We start from the raw sequence: 19,998 nt of genomic DNA on the forward strand, positions 1-19,998 counted from the left end.
TTCCCACGGACACCCCCAGCAGCAGGCTGCGATGCCCTCCGGGCCCCCACAGCCCGGCCCTGACCCCGTCCCCCACGATAAACTTTTTCCTCGCGTGGCCGAGGGCACGCGGGGGTATCCCGGGGGGGCCGCCTCGCATCCCGCCCCCTCCCTGCTGGCGGGGGTGCGCTCGCTCCCGCACCCCCGTACGCACACACTCACACGCGCGCACACGTCACCCGCGCGCGGTCCCCGCCCCCCCCGCGCCCCCGCGCCCCAACATACACTCGGCGCTCCCGCACCCGCGCGCACACAAACCCGCCCCTCCGCGCGCTCGCCGCACGCACTCGCGGCCGCTCCGCGGAAGGCTGCCCCGCCGCAGCCCCGCCATGCGCTGAGCGCGGCCCCGGCAGCACCGAGCGCCCCGCACCCGGCGCCCCGCACCCAACACCGGCTGGGCCCGCCCGCGGCGTGGGGGCGGCCGTGGGGCGCGGCGCGGAGCCGTTCGCCCCCCCACCCCTCACCTCTCCCCCCCCACCCCCCCCCCGAGAGGTGCAGCTCAGAGAGGGCAGCGGCTGAGACAGACGGACGGAGCGGCGGGCGGGAGGAGGAACGGGACGATTTGGACATGCTCATTCTAGGGCGCTGGGTTGCCTGCATCCAGCTCGTCTGTATCCTCCGAGTGGGTGAGTGGTGTTCCCACGGGCTGAGCTCTTGCCTTTCCCACCAACTTTTCTCCCCCTGCTCCTATGTCCTCCTCCGATCCCTTCGCTGAGAGCGATCAGCGGCTGCTCGACCCCGGGTGGGACGGTCCCCCGCCCTTCCGCCGCCTCCTCGGGTCCCACGGGTCCGGGTCGGTGAGGACTCCGCGCGCGGCACCGGCACCGGGCAGTATCCGCGCGGCCGTGGGTTGGAAAGTGGGGCTTTCTCCTCTTGCACGATGTGCTCGTATGGGAACCAGGAACTGGGACAAAATTTCAGTCCCCTGCCCCCCGAAAAAGATTTGTGCTGCGAGAACTGGCTACGTCCGTGATTGCCCTAAAACCAGAGGTAGCTGCTGCCTTGAAAAGCGAAATATTCTACCGCTCACGTGAGGCACTGGTTCCCCACTGAGTATGGATTCATATAGATTTCAGTAGGACTCCTTACATAACCAAATGAATTTTCGGCTCGTTGATGTCTGTGCAACCGGAGTGCATGACGGCAGTCGTGCGCTGTTACTGCTAGTGCAGCCGCGCGAGGTGGTTGGCACTGCTGGAAGCACCGACTTTAACACTTCGCCATATAGATATTAACAGCCTAAGAGATGGGGTTTGTATTGTTATGAATGTTCTTTTGGATTTTATAAGCTTCTGTCGAGTAGATCACTAGGAAACACGAGCTGTTTGCTTGCGTTCAAGTATGAGGAACTTGAGAGTGTCAGCCCGTTCCGTCCGTGACCGCCCCTACAATAGGGCTCTCGTCCCGCACTAACCCACATTTCCACCCAATAGGTGGTGCTGCTTCTGAAACCGTGAAGCTCTGTAACAAAGATCGGAGTGAGGTGGCAATGACAGCAGCTCTGTTGGCAGGAGCTGCTTTTGGAAAATATTTTCACCCTCTGTCTGGAAGCCCAGGGGCAAAATCCAACTGTAAATCTGGTGAATGCATCTGGCCTTTAATTACAGTGCACGATCCTTATGTTAGGGGACATTTTAATGTCACTTTTAAATTTACTTGTTTCTAAAAGTAGAGTACTTGACCTAAAATGCTTCTCTCAGACTGGTTGGGCAACGAATGCCTTACATGAAAACTTCCGAGAAGTTCTCACACCATCTTCCTTACGTGTTAAGCCTCCTAAAATCAAATGTGCTCCCAGAACTGTCCTGAGGACAAAAGCACGGGGTGTTCATGTATGTGTGGAGAGGGGTTTGGAAACGTGTGAGTGTGGAGCAGCGTGCTGTGCTGTGATCACAGAGTAATACAAAAACCATTGCCTTCTGGGGACTGAGTTTCACATCCAGATGACCCCTCTGCATGGTAAGCAGAGCAGGACACACAGGCAACTTGCTGATGAAACTTCTGTTTTGTTAATTTCCTCTCATGTCTTTTTAGAGATAAGTTGGTTTTGTGCAGTGTAGTATTCAAATACTTTTTGTGGATGTTACAGTCGTGGGTCGGTCAGCACGGGAACACGCTGCTCCTTCTTCACACAGCTGGTGTAATACAGATGAAGCTGTTGGTTTTTGTCTCTCTGCGCTGTGGTTTCCAAACCTGACCTGAAGGGGACGCCCTTTCTGGATGTGCAGGGTGTTCTGATCTCAGTGTCTGCTCATTGGGAAGGCTGGCAAGCCGTGCTCCTTGGTGGAAGCACCCCACTCTGATAAATTATCCCACCCTGATAGTATTAGTTCACGGGATTAAACATGGAATGTTGACATTGCTTCCTTTTGTTTCTCATTAAGAAATAAAATAGGCGGTTTTGTACTACTCCTGTGTGGCTCCTTAGTGAGAGAGAAGAGCAGAGTTGAACAGGCTGACTCTCACCACTGGGTATCTCTGGCACACACACCAGAACCAAGGTGCCGGGAATGGGATGTTGCTGAGGAGCATGGCACTCTCCTGTGCTTCCTGGAGCTCAGCAGCACGTTAGTCTAGATCCCAGCCTCACTGGCTTGCAGTTCAAAAAATGCTGTTCAGTTTTCAGGCGGCCACACCGAGCTGCACAGGGGGTTCTTTCCAGTGAATCTGAAGGGGAGTTTTGCCGTTGCCTCTGGGAGGTTCATCAGGAAAACCTCAGTCTCGCATTAGTTTAGAACTAAAGACAAAAAGGTCAAATCAGCCGCACTGACGGACCCCTTTAGAGCACACTGAGGCAAAAATCTCCTTTGGGAACGACAAGGCAGTGACAGTTCTTTCTCTGTTACTGAAGAAATGCTTGGGGGCTTGGTTCTAAGATTCCAATAACCCCACTGAGATATGAATAGCACCTTCCTCCACAGCACTGCCAGAGCCAAGTACTGATGTAATTATGTATGGGGCAGGGTATTATCCGGGTATTCTCGCTAAGTGCTATTCAGCCAAGTTCAATGGAACTACTTGTGGCATAAGATGCTATTCAGCCACAAGTAAGGGCACGTGAGAAATCGGCGTGATTGTTCGTGATCTGCACTGTGTACTCAGCAAAGAGATTTCCTCCTGTGCCAAAAATTAAACAAAACAGCTCGGTGGACAATTCATTTCATTTTTTACATTTTCATTTTAAATGAGAAATGCATGAATCTAAGTACTTACATCTATTCAGCATATTTTTCAGGCTGAATATAGCCTTTGGAATTCTGCCCTCACTTGGTGATGTGTTCCATGTAACCTTCTTAAAGTCAATGGGGTGTGCCCTTTTTGCAGCTTTCGTCTCATTGTGCTGAAGGAGAAATATTTGGTGTCTCTTCAATAAGTCACCTATTTATGAATTTGTGTAGGCAAGAAAATATCAATGGAAAAAGGAACCTTTTAACAGATTACATTATAATTGTGGCTATATTTGAATCAAAGAGATGTAAATATTTAGGCAAGACCTAAAAATATTCCCTGATCTCACTGGGAAAATATGTGGGTAATTCTACAAAATAGAGTAAAAAGTCTCTCCAAAATTAGCTCATTTACACCTTATTACTATCATTGTCTGACCTCAGCCATCGTATTGCCTTTCAAAAGGCAGCTAATTAAACTCTGTGACTTGTTTAATTAGTTGTGTATCACTTTATTTTTTCAGTCTCTGGAGAAAAAAATTCCCTCTTTTGATTTGTTTCTGGCATTCCAGCACCACGGCTTTATTCACACAGAAGCAGCAATGTTTCTCTGAATATTCTTTTATTAAAGAACTGACATCAGGACTGCATTTCCAAGCTACCAGATGGCGTGTATCTCACTACCAACAAGAAAAGCAACTTCTCTGCTCTTTTTGGATGGTGCAACTCATAATATAAGAATCTGAAGGAGAGCATTAACTTAGATTTCTAAATCCAGTCACACTTTCTGTTCATTCTCATGAATGCACACTTAGGCTCAATAATCCTTTATAACTGTCAAAGGAATATGGGATCAGAGCCTTCTTAATAGCTTTAACTTTTTTTTTTCTTGGCAGTACTTCTGTTGACAGGTATTTGGCATAATTCAAACTCAATTATAGTGGAGTAGTACTACTGAACATTATTTTTAATGTTATAATGTATTTTAAGATGACACTTTCTTATGGACATACATAGCTCTTACAGAGAAATTCAGTTTCACCATATGTAGAAGGTAAGGACTAAAACAAAATAAGAATTTTAAGACTGTTTTAGCATCCACTTTGACCATCTATGTTTTCTGCATTTTTGTACGACTGAGATTGATATATGTTAAAATCTAAATATACAGAACGGATTTGTTTTGAGGTTTAAATACTGGCAAGTATGAGAAGTGGTGCTGAAATGAGTGGCATTTAAAGTATTAACATCACTGTAACAACAGTCTATGGAGGATATTGAACATACAGCTGTATATGAATAATATATAAAGCTGAATAATATATAAAGCTGTTTTTTTTTATTAATTTCTGGAGAGAAACTAAATAATATAGATAAAATTACAACGCCAGTTGAAAATTATTCTAGTTTTAATCTGGATTACAAATCACAATGGCATTTTGTGACCGTGTGCACTTGCTGCTTCTAAAGGAAAGCAGTTTCCTTCATTGTCTCTGCTCATCATTTGAGTGGTCACTTCCCACTAAGAGTTCTCTAATTAGGAATTTAAGAGTGAACAGATTCTGTTCTTTCACTGACAATTTCAATTTCTCTTCAAACATGGAGACCTTCCCAGTACTCCCTTAGGGCTGGGAAGTCTGTAACAGTTCCGGAGCCCCTGTTCCCATTTAACAGAATGATTCTCACAGCTTCATGCACCATTTATGTGGCTTTCCTGTGTGAGACATCCTTTGGCTATTCAATAAGCTTCTTTTCCCATAAAGACAAAAGTTACCTTTTCTGAATACATGTCAAGGCTTCTGCATTAGGAAGATAAATCAACAGGAAGAAAAGAACTTAAAGTATTAAATAAACAAAATGTGTTAAGTGAAAGATGGGAAATTTTTTAAAATGGTTTGGACTGTAAATGAAACTTGGCTCTGGCAGGTTCTTGAGGAGCTGCTGGCACTGATGTACTTTTGTAGGAAGGTATAGTCCAGGTTGCTTGCTGAATACAAATTACTGATGTTGGTTGGTTCAGTCTTGAGTCTCAGGTGGAAATGAGTGATTCAGTGGAGATTTTAGAAATGAATTATAGATATATATAGACAGGTGACTGGTTGAAGAGCAAACTTTAAAGCATTATAAATTGTTCTAGCTGAGACATGCTTCTCATAAGCTCCCTTGGCCTTCTTCTGCACTGTGCTTGGACACAGGTATTCTTGTTCTCAGAGAAGATCTCAGATATATTTCCAGCTACTTAGGAATTTACATCCGCTGTCCTAGGGCCAGCCAGTTGCTCATTGTTGCATTCAGATGCCCATATCACCTGAAGGCAGTGTAGGCACCTAAACTTGAAGGCTCTGAAACCTACATCAGGTACCTAACAGCAGAGTGCTATCCTGCTTCATCTGAGTTTTTGCCATAGTCAGTTTTCCTCAGTCCACAGCTTACCCTGCAGCTTTAGTTTCAGCAGCCAAGTGGTAGGGTCGGTGTGGCTTGGCTACCTGGATTATGGTGAGCAGTATTTACTCCTCTAGATTTTTATAGCATTCAATTAGATATGCAAAATATATATGTGTGTGTGTATATATATATATATATATATATATATATATCACACACACACATATATATCATATATATATATATATATCATACATACATAACATATATGTGTATATATACATATATATGGGTGTATATATATATATGGGTATGTTTCACATACACAAGCACACTTCCAGAAGTATTGATCATTTTCATTGCATAGTCATTCAATTTATTGTTATAGAATCATGAATCGACTCAGGCTGGAAAGGACCTTAAGGACCACCCAGTCCCAACCCATGGCTGCCACCCACAGCTCTGGCTGCCCAGGGCCCAGTCCAGCCTGGCCTTGAGCATCTCCAGTAAACTCAAGGGGGACATCCACAACTTCTCTGGGCAGACTGTGCCAATGCTTCACCACCCTCTCAATAAAGAATTTCCTAACGTCTCACTTAAGTCTCCATTCCTGTCTTTATATATATTTATATATATATATATATATATATATATATATATATAATGGGAAGGAAAACCCTGTTAACAAGTGCATCTGCTCTTTGTTCTAAAGGGCTTCTGCTTTTCAAAGGCAAGAACAAGCCCAAAGGTATATGAGTATCAAGTGGTAGCTGAGATTTTTTATGAGCTGATATTTATGAGGTTTTTGGGACTGTTATCTGACTAGTGAAAGGTTTTAGTAAGAATTTTCAAGGGCAGAGCACCTGTTTACACACTAGCTCTGAATTCGAACCTTCATTGCCAAATATTTCTGCTACAAACTAGATTACCTGATGACTGAAATATAAAGCAGGTAGCATTCAAAGATATATCTGTTTTTATGTGCTTATTTATCTCTTTGCTGAGGTTGGATAACAGCAATGAAGTCTTGATTGAACAATATTATCAGAAAGGATGAAGTGAAAGTTATCTACAGTATTTTCACTGCGTTAAAAAAGCAAGACACATTTGCTTTTCAAAGCGCTGTCAATGAGATAAATGAAATCAAAGGTGTCTTAAGAAAAAAGAAAAGGAAAAAAAGGATGAGTTTCTGTAAAGGCCATAAGAAAATTTCCTAGAAAGTCACAGAATCACAGAATTGTAGGGCTGGAAGGGACCTCTAGGGATCATCGAGTCCAACCCCCTGCCAAAGCAGCTCCCTAGCCCAGGTTGCACAGGTAGGCGTCCAGGCGGGTCTTGAATGTCTCCAGAGAAGGAGACTCCACCACCTCTCTGTGCATTTGTGCCACTGCTCCGTCACTGCACTGTGAAGAAGTTCCCATGTAATAGTCTGTGCCCACCTCTCTCTTTTTGCAATTCTCTTTGGTCTTCAGACTGTAGCTTTACAGTTCATTTATCTTGCAATGATATCTTGTTGCAGAAAGTTCTCTTTCATACTCCTTAGGTTTCTATTGCTGTAGGTATACAGATTACAGCTGAATTACTTCTGGCTCATCTCAGCGGAACTGTGCGTGAATAAATCCTGGATGAGCATCAGGGAGCAAAAGATACAGATGAATTACTTGAGTTACAGGATAGCACTGATGCAAAAACAAGTGGATACAAACTGGCACCGTGCAAATGGAAGATGAAATCTGAAGGCGGCTCCTACCCATTAGAGCAATGATATTTTGGAAAGTCTTTCCTCTGCAAAAAAATAAAAAATAAAAAATCACATATATATATATAGAAAGAATAGAGCTCCATGTATTTCCACAAGACCCTGCAGCACCTGGAGTAGGTCAGACCCACACTGGTGACCCCTGTGTCAGTCTCAGTGAGCACCATCTTATGGTTTCAGCTGTGCTAGGGAGAGAAGTGAGCAGAGTGCTGCTGGCTGTACCAGCCAGCTGCCCACATTGGAGCAGCAGCAAACAGCCTCCCTCACTCTAGGCAGACACATCTGTAAGCTGGGTGCTGGCACTGAGGATTCACAGCATCTCCAGTGCCACTCCGCAATTCAAATTGCCCTCAGAATTAAAACATCCTCAGTCTATCCAGAAAAAAATTACATCTAATATGAAATCGAGATAGTTCAAGGTACACATTTTAGCTTGTATTAATATATTTCGAGGCTTGTTAACTGTGGTTTTAAGCATTTTTACAATCACAAAGTAAGAAAGCTATCCAAAATCTCTAATCATTGTATGACTTCAGGAGGTAAGGGTTTAATTAAAATACCGACTATTAGAATATCTGAAAGAGCCAGCCATGTTCTCACTTTTTACACTATCGGGCCATAGGGAATTCAGGGGAAAGGAGATTCCTCAGTTGGCTGCATCCTCCTGTTCTGTAGAGCCAGCCACAAAGCCCAGGATGGCTCAGGCATCCACAGAGAGAAGGAAAAGGAACCAGAGGCAAAGTGGCATGTTACCATGAACATTCACAGTGTGTTTGAGCAAGTCATTTGCTTGTTTTTATGTCTTAGTATTCTTTTCTTAATTCAAGATACCCGTCTCAGAATTGGGCTTTCTTTGTTTCCAAGTCAATCAGTGTAGTGCAAGCAGTGTGAATGGAAGGGCCCAAAAAAGCAGAAACTGTCACTGTAGACTGGAAGGATATGGGCTTTCATGGGGAAGCTCAGAATGAGAGTCATATGCTGGAAAACTGTATTGAACTACAGCATGAGAAGGTTAAATGAAGGATACACTGGAAAATTCTGGTATTTTGTTATTTTGGGGGGTAGCAGGATAGTGGTAGAAACACAGGTTTAAAACAGTTAAAATAGTCTCTCAATTTTCATGGCTTTCTTACTGAGTTTCCAGCAAGATTGTTCTCAATTTTGGATCATTTTATTTCCTTGTCACATTTGACACTAGATGAATGCTGAGCATATTCTCAGGCTCATTTTGCCAATTTCTCTTTAATTCACTGTCTAATAAAATTTATGTCCTCCCTGACAGTCCAAGGGACTTTTTCCTCTACACACATTTCACCAAATACAGATGTGGTTGTGTTTCAGTCTGCTAATGTAATGGTCCTCCTGGCTGTTTTTTCTACCCCCTTCTAATGTGTATTTACTACTTACTGACACAATTCGTGCTCATTTTCTTATTTTGTTGTCGTGTTTTGTAGTATCTTCTACTTTCTTCCATTTTTAATTTGAGATGAAGAGGGATGGTTGTTTTGCTTCTTTTTTTTTCTTTTTGCTTTCTGATTTATCATTGAAGGAAAAAAATGAGTAAATCATCAGTTATCAGAACTAATGAAAATGGAAAAGAAAAAGTTCTTAGTTTCATTTCTGTATGCATTTTATTATCTACACCGTCTCATTTCTCAGTCAGAGGTTAACGTATCTCTTGATGAGAGAGAAAACAGTTTTCTGTGCAAGTATATTTGAGCAGAGGTGAAATCAGTCCTATCAATGGAATTAATTCAGGGATACTTAAAAATACCCCACTCTTGAAACTGTTCTTTTAAACTACTGGTGAACACAGACACTGTCTGTTAGGTCTGAGTGTTTTTGAGTCTTTCCTGATTCGTGCCATTGACTGTGGGATTTGTATTACAGATAAAAATATTTGCACATAGTAGTAGCCTTCACTGTCAGGATGGGAAGTCCCAGCCTTTCAGTGAGAGATGATAGGGCTGTGACACACAATCTGCCAAAGATTTGTATGATTATCCGTACTCATGGAGGGAGAGATGACAGCAGAAATGGATACGTACTGTTCATTAGGAATATGTGAACAACCTAAATGCTCCAATCTATTAGCTGTTGTGACTGTATGTTTTCAGTGGGGAAAAAAAAAGATTCATCATATGAGAACAAATTGCAAGGGCATTTTAAAGATAATTAAAAATGCTTTTATTGCCTTTCTAAGTGGAAAAAGACAGGTTCAGCTCAATCAGGTGAAGATAATGAGGCAGTGATGCGCAATGGATAGTTTCAGGTTGCATGCAGTTGAGTGAAATAAAAAAAAATGTGTATGCAGCTGTCAGAAAACAGTCTTGTTATCAGTAAATAAGGTGATATCAATTAAATAGCTTTTTCTAATATGGCCAACACAGTGCATTTGAATAAGAGTGTATTCTGTGTTTGCAAGGAAAACTAATGGTTATTGAAGTTTTTTGTTCATTAGTAAAATAAGTGAATAGGCAAGACTGTTTCTCAACATACAAAACCCCATTCCCACGAGATCTGTTGTTCACCTGAAAGCAGCAGAAAATCTGACCCATTTGGAGTAGCTTTGGGGTTATACTGAAAAACAGGTTTGGAGACTGTGCAGTGGTATTCAGAATGCTGGGTAGGCATTCAGTTCATGATGTAAAAGGCAGGCAGCAGGGTTTTAGGCACCTGAATTGAGGTTTATAGCATATAAAGTGCTGGGACATGCAAGCCTGGCTGCAAAGTGCTGAAATGTTTTCTTTAAAGACTCATGGAACAGTTCAGGTTGGGGCCTTGAAATGTCACCCTCAAGTCCAAGCTTTGTATAGCTAAACCTGACAAAATGTATCTTGTATTGATCTTATTACTGTTGAAACAGCCAGAATATTTTGATGGTTTTCATAATCACCTAATAGTGCAGCATTTGCTGAAGAAATGGGAAATAGCAATCCTGAGCCATTCCTGTGTTCCCATTTCCAGGCACCAGACTAGATTTTCATCCTCCCTTCCTCACTGCCACCACAGCCCTCCTCAGAAGCAGCTGCTGCTGCATGCGCAAGCAGCACGTCCCTGGTCTCCTGCTCCTGCTGCAGTTTTCCTTTTCCCCACATTCCCATACACTGCTGTCAGTCCATGGCTGTCTCTCTGGACTGGGATGGAGGCATTTGGCTGCAAGGGCAGTAGGTATGATGAAAAAGCAGCTCTGTCTGGTTCAGGGGCAAGGAGCCAAGTCAGAAAATGAGTTGTAGATTGGATTAAAGCTTCGGGTCAGCAGCTGGACCATGCTGGGATATGTCTCACACTGAAATGAGTGAGACAGCTCCCTGTCAGTTTGGTTATTTCTGTATTTTATCTAGCTACTATCCTATGGAAAACAAACAAACCAACCAAAATAAATAAAAGAATAAAATAAAATAACATAAAATAAAATAATAACATAAAATAAAATAAAAGGATATCTGTTGTCTCCTGCAGTTTTGAAACCTGCTGAAGAATGCTGTTCTATCTCTTGGGTGGGTTGGCCTGATGCTTATCTAGGCCTCCTGGGCATCTCCGATCTGTGAAGCCTCTGCATCATTCAGCTTGGACCAATTCCTATGTTTTTCCTTTTGTGGAGACTGAACCAGTTAGAGACAGAAGTGCTGTGTACCACACCCCGAAGACAAAACTGTGTGACTGTGCCCTCAATCTGTGTAGGAAATGCCAGCATTCACAGCACCCTGCTGAAATGCCAGGAGATTTTCTGCCTCAGGCAGGTATGGCAACCAAGTGAGCAACAGCTGTAGTGTCCCGGAAGAAAATACAGCATGTGCTCCTTTCTATGGCAACTCAACTGCTGTGGGTGGCATGGAGACCACAGGTTCATTTCCCCAGTGAGTCATTAAGGCTTCCAAAAACCTGGTATCTCCAAGGCTTTCAGCTGAGGTGGGGCCTATTACATGCCCCCTGCACAGCTGAAACCTTAAAAGAGGCTGAGTCAAAACCATAATTAATTGAAGTTTGTGTAACTTAGAAGATATAACTCACTAGATGAGCACTAAGGCTGTTGCTAATGATTTTAAATCTACGAAGCAACTTCCTAAAAAGCTTTAAAATTGGCAATTACAGTATTCTGTGTTAGATAGAAAAGCCTTGATCACTACAGAGTGAGAAATAAATGCATGACTTAAACTGGGGAAATAACAACAGCATACTGCTGGGTACAGTGACGTGGCACAGGGCCAGGCAGGGATTTGCTATTGCTCCTTCCAAAACTTGATTTGAAGCCATTCAGTATCTCTGTACTGCATAAATGGCTATGGAAGTCCCAGGAAGCCTGCAGTTACATATACTTAATGGTCTGAAGATAAGGTATAATTGGATACTTTCATGGCCTCTTCAAATATTTTATTACTGTCTTTATTTCTGTGAAGTTACAAGGCTCACTTATGATAGACATGAAACCAATTACAACATTCTCATCTGTCATATGTTCCATCAGATGCTTTAGTAAAATTAAAAAAAGAAAGGTAAAATTGATTTGAAAAAAACAACAACAGCAAAAAACTTACAATAATAGCTCTACAATGCTATTTTCTTTTCAAGAGTAGGAATATTTAGTAAAGAAAACTGGAGTCTGTAAGCATGGTTTTCATGTGGTTTCTTCCACAAGCAAAATATATAATGTTTGTTTTCTTTGCTTGACTGGTTCTTGTTGGGTGTTCAGCAGTAGCATCTGCCAAACTGTTTACTTCAGTTATTCAATTTTTCATGAGGTGATAAGAATTTAATAGGTTCTTTGGTGTAAAATAGTCTAGTCTTTGCCTGTAAACTTTATACATATCCTCAAGGAGGATGGAGTCCACCCTCAGCAATTTTGCTGATGATAAAATTCTGGGAGGAATGGCTGACACACCGGAAGGCTGTGCTGCCATTCAGCAAGATCTGGACAGGCTGGAGAGTTGGGCAGAAAGAAAACAGATGAGGTTAACAAGAGGAAGTGTAGAGTCTTGCACCTAGGGAGGAATAACCACATGCACTGGTAGAAGTTGGGGGATGACCTGCTGGAGAGGAGCTCTGAGGAGAGGGACTTGAGTATCCTGGTGGATAACAAGCTGGCCATGAGCGAGCAGTGTGCCCTGGTGGCCAAGAAGGCCAATGGCATCCTGGGATGCATTAAAAAAAGAGCATGGCCAGCAGGTTGAGAGACGTGATCCTCCCCCTCTACTCTGCCCTGGTGAGGCCTCACCTGGAGTATTGAGTCCAGTTCTGGGCTCCTCGGTACAAAAAAGACCAGGATCTCCTAGGAGTCTAATGGAGGGCTACAAAGATGATAAAGGGTGTGTAACACCTCCCTTATGAGGAAAGGCTGAGAGACCTGGGTTTGTTCAGCCTTGAGAAAAGAAGATTGCGAGGGGACCTGATCCACGTCTATAAGTATATAAGGAGCGGGAGGCAAAGGGACAAGGCTGGACTCTTAGCAGTGTGTGGTGATAGGACAAGGGGAAATGGACACCATGTGAAGCATAGGAATTTCCACAAAAATGTGTGTGGGTACTTCTTCACAGTGCAGTGCCGGAGCACTGGCACAGCTGCACAGAGAGGTGGTGGAGTCTCCTTCTCTGGAGACATTCAAGACCCGCCTGGACGCCTGCCTGTGCAACCTGGGCTAGGGAGCTGCTTTGGCAGGGGGTTGGACTCGATCTCTAGAGGTCCCTTCCAACCCCTTGCAGTTCTGTGATTCTGTGACTCTGTGAATACCAGTATACTTAAGGTGTTTTACAAACATTTAATATAACAACACATGGGAAATCACATGAGAACAACACACGAGAAAAACATCATGAGAAAAACATCATGGGAAAAACACGAGTTAAATTATATATGAGAGTGTGCATTCATTTCATTCTATGGACAGGTGAATCATCTGAGTTACATATGTTGGCTGGATCTAATGTTAAACCTAAGCATTGAGATGCTGTGTAATCAAGAAACAGCTATAAATTGTCATTTGTTTATGTTTATGTCAATTGTTTATGTACTGATATTTTTAAACATAGATAGGATCAGATGTGCTTGTCCACAACCAGAGTTTCATTTTAAAGGTATCTTTCCAACACAGAGCATGAACATGGCAGCTATCCACAGGAATTGAGAAATGATGTAAAACAGCGAAGAAGAAGCTGGTGGGACAGAGGAGATGGGAGGAGCTGTTAGGAAAAGAAATTGCATTGGCCATTCCTTTGAGTCAGTATTGTGAAAGCGGTCTCTCAGGTCTCTCAGGATACTTTATCACTCTCTACAACTCCCTGAAATGAGGTTGTAGCAGGGTGGGGGTTGGCCTCTTCTCCCAGGTAACAGTGATAGGATGAGAGGTCATGGCCTCAGGATGACCTAGAAGAGGTTCAGGTTGGATAGTATGAAAAATTTATCCTCAGAAAGAGTGGTGAGGTATTGGAACAGACTACTCAGGGAGTTGGAGTCACTGTCCCCGTGCCTTTTCAAGAAGTAAATAGATGTGGCACTGAAGGACAAGGCTTAGTGGGCATGGTAGTATTGGGTCAGTGATTGGACTAGATGATCTTAGAGGTCTTTTCCAGCCTTATTGATTTTATGATTCTATAAGGTAATATCGAATAAGCCCGTCTCAATTCCCCATCTGTAAGGTAGAGATAGCAGTACTTTACTCAGAAATGTTTTGTGTACAAGAGTATCTTAGTATTTACAAAGCCCTTTCAAGAGAAGAAAGGTTAACTTAAAGCCCTGTGCTACAGGGTTGAATCCTGCTGCTAGGAGGTGATGCAGATAGCCTTTATAGTTCTTGTGGGACCTGCAGCATGCCTGCAGGCAAGTTGCCTTACGGTCATGTGGAGGCTCTGGAGAACACCCTTATATATAATGTGAGCCCCAAGCAGCAGTAACATCGCATCTAATGTAATCTAGTGACTCAGTATGGTACTGGAAATCATGAGACCTAGGAACTAAACCTAGCAGGCAGTGTCATTTGACCTTCTTTGCCTCAGTTTACTCTCTGTAAAGCTGAAACAGTATCTCCATACTTTATGAAATTAGTTCAGGAACAAAAGCACTACATAAATACTAGGGTGTACAGATATTACTGCGTGAGCACTCATGAGCAAGGTATTGTGACATGTCTGTAACAAATAGCCCTTTCAGCACAAGCACAGCCTTCCCAGTGATGTATGACTTCACTGCAGGCACATTTATGCTTGACAACTTGGGTAAAACAGCTGGTCTGAGCATTTATCCTGCAGTGGATCCTCTCTAATCCTGATCCTAAATGGAAATTCTTATGTATGCTCCAAAGATACCAGAAACCATGGATTGCCACAGGGTTTGTTACTTCATGTTCCCCATCTAAAAGCCAACAGGAAGAAATCTCATACTCATTTGCTTTATAAAACATGTCACAGTGTAGCTTTTGTAAACACTGATAGGAACAGTTATACTAAAAAGGGATACCTGTGATTCTACTTCATCCAATTCCTGTAATTTAATATTTAAATGTTACATATAGCTGGAACTGTGGTAGGACATGCATAGCAGCCTAAAAAATCAAATTTCTCTCATGTATACAGCTTGGGCCCATGTATGTGTCAGTGTGTCATGTAAATAACAACAATATTCTGTATAATTCCTCTTTACATACATATATCATATATTATATGAGTGTGGGCATATGGCCAGGGGCTCAGTGGCTGTGTCCTCACAGTTGCCATCTCAGTACCATGAGGTTTTGCAGCACATGCTCCCTATGCCATTCCTGGTGCCAAATGAAGCAGTGCAGTTTATGTCTCTCCTGTTCTCCATATCTCCAATAAAAAGGGACAAGTCACTATTTGCACATCAGTGTTTGCAACCAGTTGCTGCATTGTGGTATCCGATACATAATGGTTGCTCATAAATGTAAGTCAGAAAGTAAATGTTGGAAGAAATGTCTTCTAATTCACTACAATAAGAACAAGTACCAACATGGATAATAGCTATAAATTGTGTATGCAGGCAGTGGATAAAAACCTGCCTTTCTTTTTACTCTCTCCTTAAAATAAGGATATGTTAAAAGTGAAGAAAAAGACCAATCCAGATTTCTGTTATCTTCCAGTGAATGACAAAGTGGTGAGTCCTATGTACAAAAGAAAAGGTATTATTGGTAGTTTCTCAAGTCCTTATTCCAGAGTATATAGAAATGTGAGAGAGAAATAAAAGAGAGAGAAAGATAGAAAATGGAGGGGAAAAAAGAGGGAAAAAAAAAAGGGAAAGGGAGTGAGGGAGGAAGGGAGAAAGGAAAGAAAGAAGGAAGGAAGAGAAAGGAATTGAACCTTCTTAGCAAATTCACACCAGTGATCTCTAAGATATATGTAAGTATGTAGTACTTCTAGCAAATACATAGTGAAGAAATTGTAGAAAGATACTTGTTGACACTCACAAGAAGTGATTCAGTTAACATAAGAGCAGTGAGTTTGGGAAAGTAGCACTATCCCCCCTACTCCCTTATCTGCATCACCACCTTGCCTCAGCGCCTCGTCCATGGCTGACCTAGAAGCTCTCCTCTTGTCTCATGCTCAAAAGAGACCTTGTGAGCCATGTGTGCATATGGCCCAGATTTCCCTTCACACAACCTTGTTCTTCTTGTCTGAGAGAAAGGTGGAGAGTCCTGGACAGCAGATTCTAGATAACCATCCTAGGTAATCTATTGCACACATCATGTGTAAGAAATGCATTTCAGGTCTACTTAAACAAGATGCAACCCCAACACAGATAGAGTTCTGTGGATGTTCTGGCAATGCCACATATAAATAATGATAATAATCATTAATATAATAACATTAATATAATAAGAGACTGCTGACTCTTGTTTTCAGTGTGATTTTCAGGCCATAATGACAAAAAAAAGAAAAAAAAAAGAAAACGAAACCCACAGCCTAACATCACAAACAAAAAGAAAAAATAGTTCTATTGCATTCAAAACAGAAGTGTGTTTTCTTAGCCTGCAAGGTTATTTGTTTGGAAAAGGTTTCATTTATAATGAATGTATGCAGACCTAATGCCACCTCTTTGTACAATGTACAAAACCAAGACTGGACTAAAACTCATTACTCTTGAGTGTGACACACTGGTGTCTCCATGGAGAAATCACAGTTGTGCCTTACAGATCAAAGAGGAACCTTCATTTATGATTGGTTTTATTGAAGAGGAGTGAAAAACTTGAACTTGTCAGGACTGTGGTTGTGAAGAGTTTCAGCATGCAGGGTGGAATGGACAGGCTGACGGAGCGTGTAAGTTCAATAAGTTGTGTCTCAGGGAGACAGTATTTGGCAATGTGTTTCAGCTAAATTTCACAGTGATTTCAATTGAAGAAAAACAACTCTATATTCTTCTTGCAGCAATATCTACAATGGGTGCTATTTTAAGAATCCACCCAAGGCTCTAGTCATGAAGAAGCATGTGCTTAAACTGGGCTACCTTCAGTCTAGAAAATAAAATTGATGTGCTACTTGCAGCTTTAAAGGGAAAATCTTTGTTCTTTTTTCTCCAGGACAGAATTCCATGGTGGCTGTGATGAATATCCTTGTTTCAAATTAAAAAAAAAAAAAAAAAAGAGACAGAGGAACAAACTGTCATTTCGTACAGCACATGCATGGAAAAAATTTAATGTGATATTGGTAGGAAAAAATGGCCTATAGGGGAAATAGATTTCTGGCATATTATGTACAACAAATAAAATTGCAGGAAGAAGATAGTCTTAGGTTAAGAACTACTACTGTTAATGGTACTCCATACTGTTTGTTTAGCACAAGCTTTTAGAAATTAAACAACAAACAAAAACCAATAAAAACCAAGATGATGTCATGCCTCCCAACTCTTCTTACTAAATGAGAATGAAAAGTTTCATCATGATATTTCAAGAATTGGAAGTAGGGTGAATATTTTTCTTCCTTTTGTGTACGTTAATGCTGTATTCTTACACTGCTATAGAAGCTTCTGCTGTCAGTCAGATTTAAATTACTGCTTTGTATTAAAGTGATAATTAAAATTTTCTTTTTAGGATAAAAGGGCCAAGCGTGGTACATATGACTTGCCAATATTTCACCTATCCACGTGATATTTTAAAATTATGAGAAGCTTCAAACATTATTGATACATTGGTATCACAGGCTGAAAATTGTTGGAGACAATAAAACTGGTTAGAGTGCAGAAAATTCCTTCCTTAATGAAGCATTTCAAGAGATTTAAACTTGTGAGCTACTTCTTTACTTTTTTAGACACTTTAATGTCTTTTAGAGGTATAGGCATTTACAGAAGCTTTTGATTTCACACTTGTTTCCAGCTATCTACTCCATAAGTCTATTTCATTGTATCTTCGGGTCTGAAGACTCATACTTTGGATGCAAGTTCAGCATAAAATGGAAAACAATTTTAACAGTCTACGGAACTTATTCTGTCTTTAATGTGCAGAGATACTCTTGAGTTTATGTGGTTCAGATGCTCCAAAAGAAATTAGAAAAAAGATAATTGTTTATGCAAATGAATATGCAACAAACCAAATTTGAAGAAGGATATTGTTTCCTAGAATAAATGAGCATCTGCTTTCCTTTTTAATGTAGGAAAGTATCTAAAATGTGACCATAAATGTGAGGTATTGAGTGCATTATTCAACACGCATCAGTGCAGTCTCCCATACTGTCAATAGTTTGTGGACCGGTTTGGCCCGGTTCCATGAATAATGGGGCAGGGGACCCGCGTACCCCAGTAGACCCTGTGAAAGGGGAAGGAGGAAAAGGGAAAGAGTAGGGAGATGGGCCTAAAAACAAAACAGTGGAAACAATCCAAGGAGAAAAACTAATGTACTAAGTAAGATACAGGAATGCAAAATAACCTAATATAATACAATATAATTGGAATTCAAGCTAATCAATCAAATAAAGTGAGAGAGTGTCCGAAACCGAAGGCCTTACTCTTAAGCTGAAGATGAGATGGCTAGGGAGCTCACACTGCAGACAGCATAGCAAAAAGAGGCAGTCTCAGAACTTGTGTGCAGTTTTATCTTTACCTGAGTGGAAAATGTGAACACAAAGTCCTCTGGGTATGCAGTTCTTCTCTTCTGAGAACCAGATACCCAGGAATTCAGCAGTCCATGGAAATGGAGCATTAACACCTTAACTTTCAGTGCTTTACGTGATGTTATGATGTGAAATAACAATAACAAAAATAATAAAACCATGACATACTCCATAAAGATGAAGGTAATAATTAGCCTCAGAGGGAAAAGGAGACCAAGAAATCTGGGTTTGAGAAGTGGGCCTGTCCAAAATTCATGGCATTCAACATGGCTAAGTACAAGATCCACCTCCTGGGCCAAGACAGTATCAGGTGCAAATACAGGCTGGGTAGAGAAGGGCCTGAGAGCAACCCTGAGGAGGTCTTTGGGGGTGATGATAGATGAAAATCTTGAAATTAACCAGAACTGTGCACTTGCAGCCCAGAGTCTAGAGGAGGTAACAGAGTTAAATCAGAAGGCTGGAGCATCTCTTTTACAAAGACAGACTGAGGGAGATGGGGTTCTTCAGCCTGGAGAAAAGGCAGCTTTGGGAAAACCTCAGTGCAGCCTTTTGGTACTTAAAGGACTCTTACAGGAAAGATGGGGAGGGACTCTCTGTCAGGGAGTGTAGTAATAGGACAAGTGGGAATAGTTTCAAACTAAAAGAGGGGAGATTTAGGTTAGTGTCACGGTTTGCAGAACAGTTTGACCCGGTACCGTGACAATTTAGGCAGGGGACCCACGGGCCCACACCCCGGGGAAGGGGAAGGGGGAAAAGGGAAAAGGAGAAGGGAGATGGGCCTAGGAACAAAACAGCGGCAACGATCTGAGGAGGAAAGCTATTTTACTAAATAGATATCAGAAAGGAAAAATAACACAATATAATATAATATAATTGGAATTAAGGCAAATGAATCAAATAAAATGAGCGAGAGAGAGAGTGTCCGATAAACCGAAGGCCTTACGCTAACGCTGAAGGCGGACGGCTGCAACAAACACCCACTGCCGAGCTCGGTCCCGAAGGGAAGAGAGAGTCCCGTGACTGCAGACAGTTTTTATCTTTCCCTCTGAGCGTAAACACGTAAGAACGCAAAGCATCGCAAAGTCCTCTGGGGAATAGAGTTCTTCTTCTCTTCTGAGACAGGCATACCTGGAACTATCGATGGTCCACGGAGCTGGAGCATTAACTCTTTAACTCTAAATGCACTACATGATGTTATGATGTGGAATACCAGTACCAAAAATCATAAAACCATGACAGTTAGATATTTGGAATAAAGTATTTACTCAAAGGGCAGTGAGGCACTGGCATGGGTTGCCCTGAGAAGTTGTGGATACCTCATACCTAAGGGTGTTCTACGCAAGGTTAGATGGGGATTTGTGCAAGCTGAAAGTGTCCCTGGCCATGGCAGAGGCATTGGAACTTGATTATCTTCAAAGGTCCCTTCCACCTTAAGCCAGTCTATGATTCAAGATACCAATAAAAACAACAGGACTTCTTTTCTGCAGTTCTATTCACTAACTTTACTAACAGTGGTACTGTGGAGCTCATAAGAAGCTAGATGCTTTTTTAATGAATTAATATAACTTCATCCTAGCAGAAATAAATTAGTATACTGCCG

General features: G+C 42.0%; 1 protein-coding gene across 4 annotated transcripts in view; it reads left to right on the top strand.

The window, feature by feature from the left end:
• Positions 1-514: 514 nt before the first annotated feature.
• PTPRZ1 (protein tyrosine phosphatase receptor type Z1) overlaps positions 515-19,998 on the top strand; it is a 129,138-nt gene continuing 109,654 nt past the window's right edge. For all 4 annotated transcript variants that reach the window (XM_065743492.1, XM_065743493.1, XM_065743495.1 and 1 more), the window contains exon 1: positions 515-665. In XM_065743492.1, coding sequence (XP_065599564.1) covers positions 608-665 — 58 coding nt within the window. In that variant the 5' untranslated portion in view covers positions 515-607. The remainder of the gene's footprint in view (positions 666-19,998) is intronic.

This window comes from Cyrtonyx montezumae, unplaced genomic scaffold, assembly GCF_038088225.1.
Source record: "Cyrtonyx montezumae isolate F1298 unplaced genomic scaffold, pur_monq_1.0 scaffold_3, whole genome shotgun sequence".
NCBI classification, from domain to species: Eukaryota; Metazoa; Chordata; class Aves; order Galliformes; family Odontophoridae; genus Cyrtonyx; species Cyrtonyx montezumae.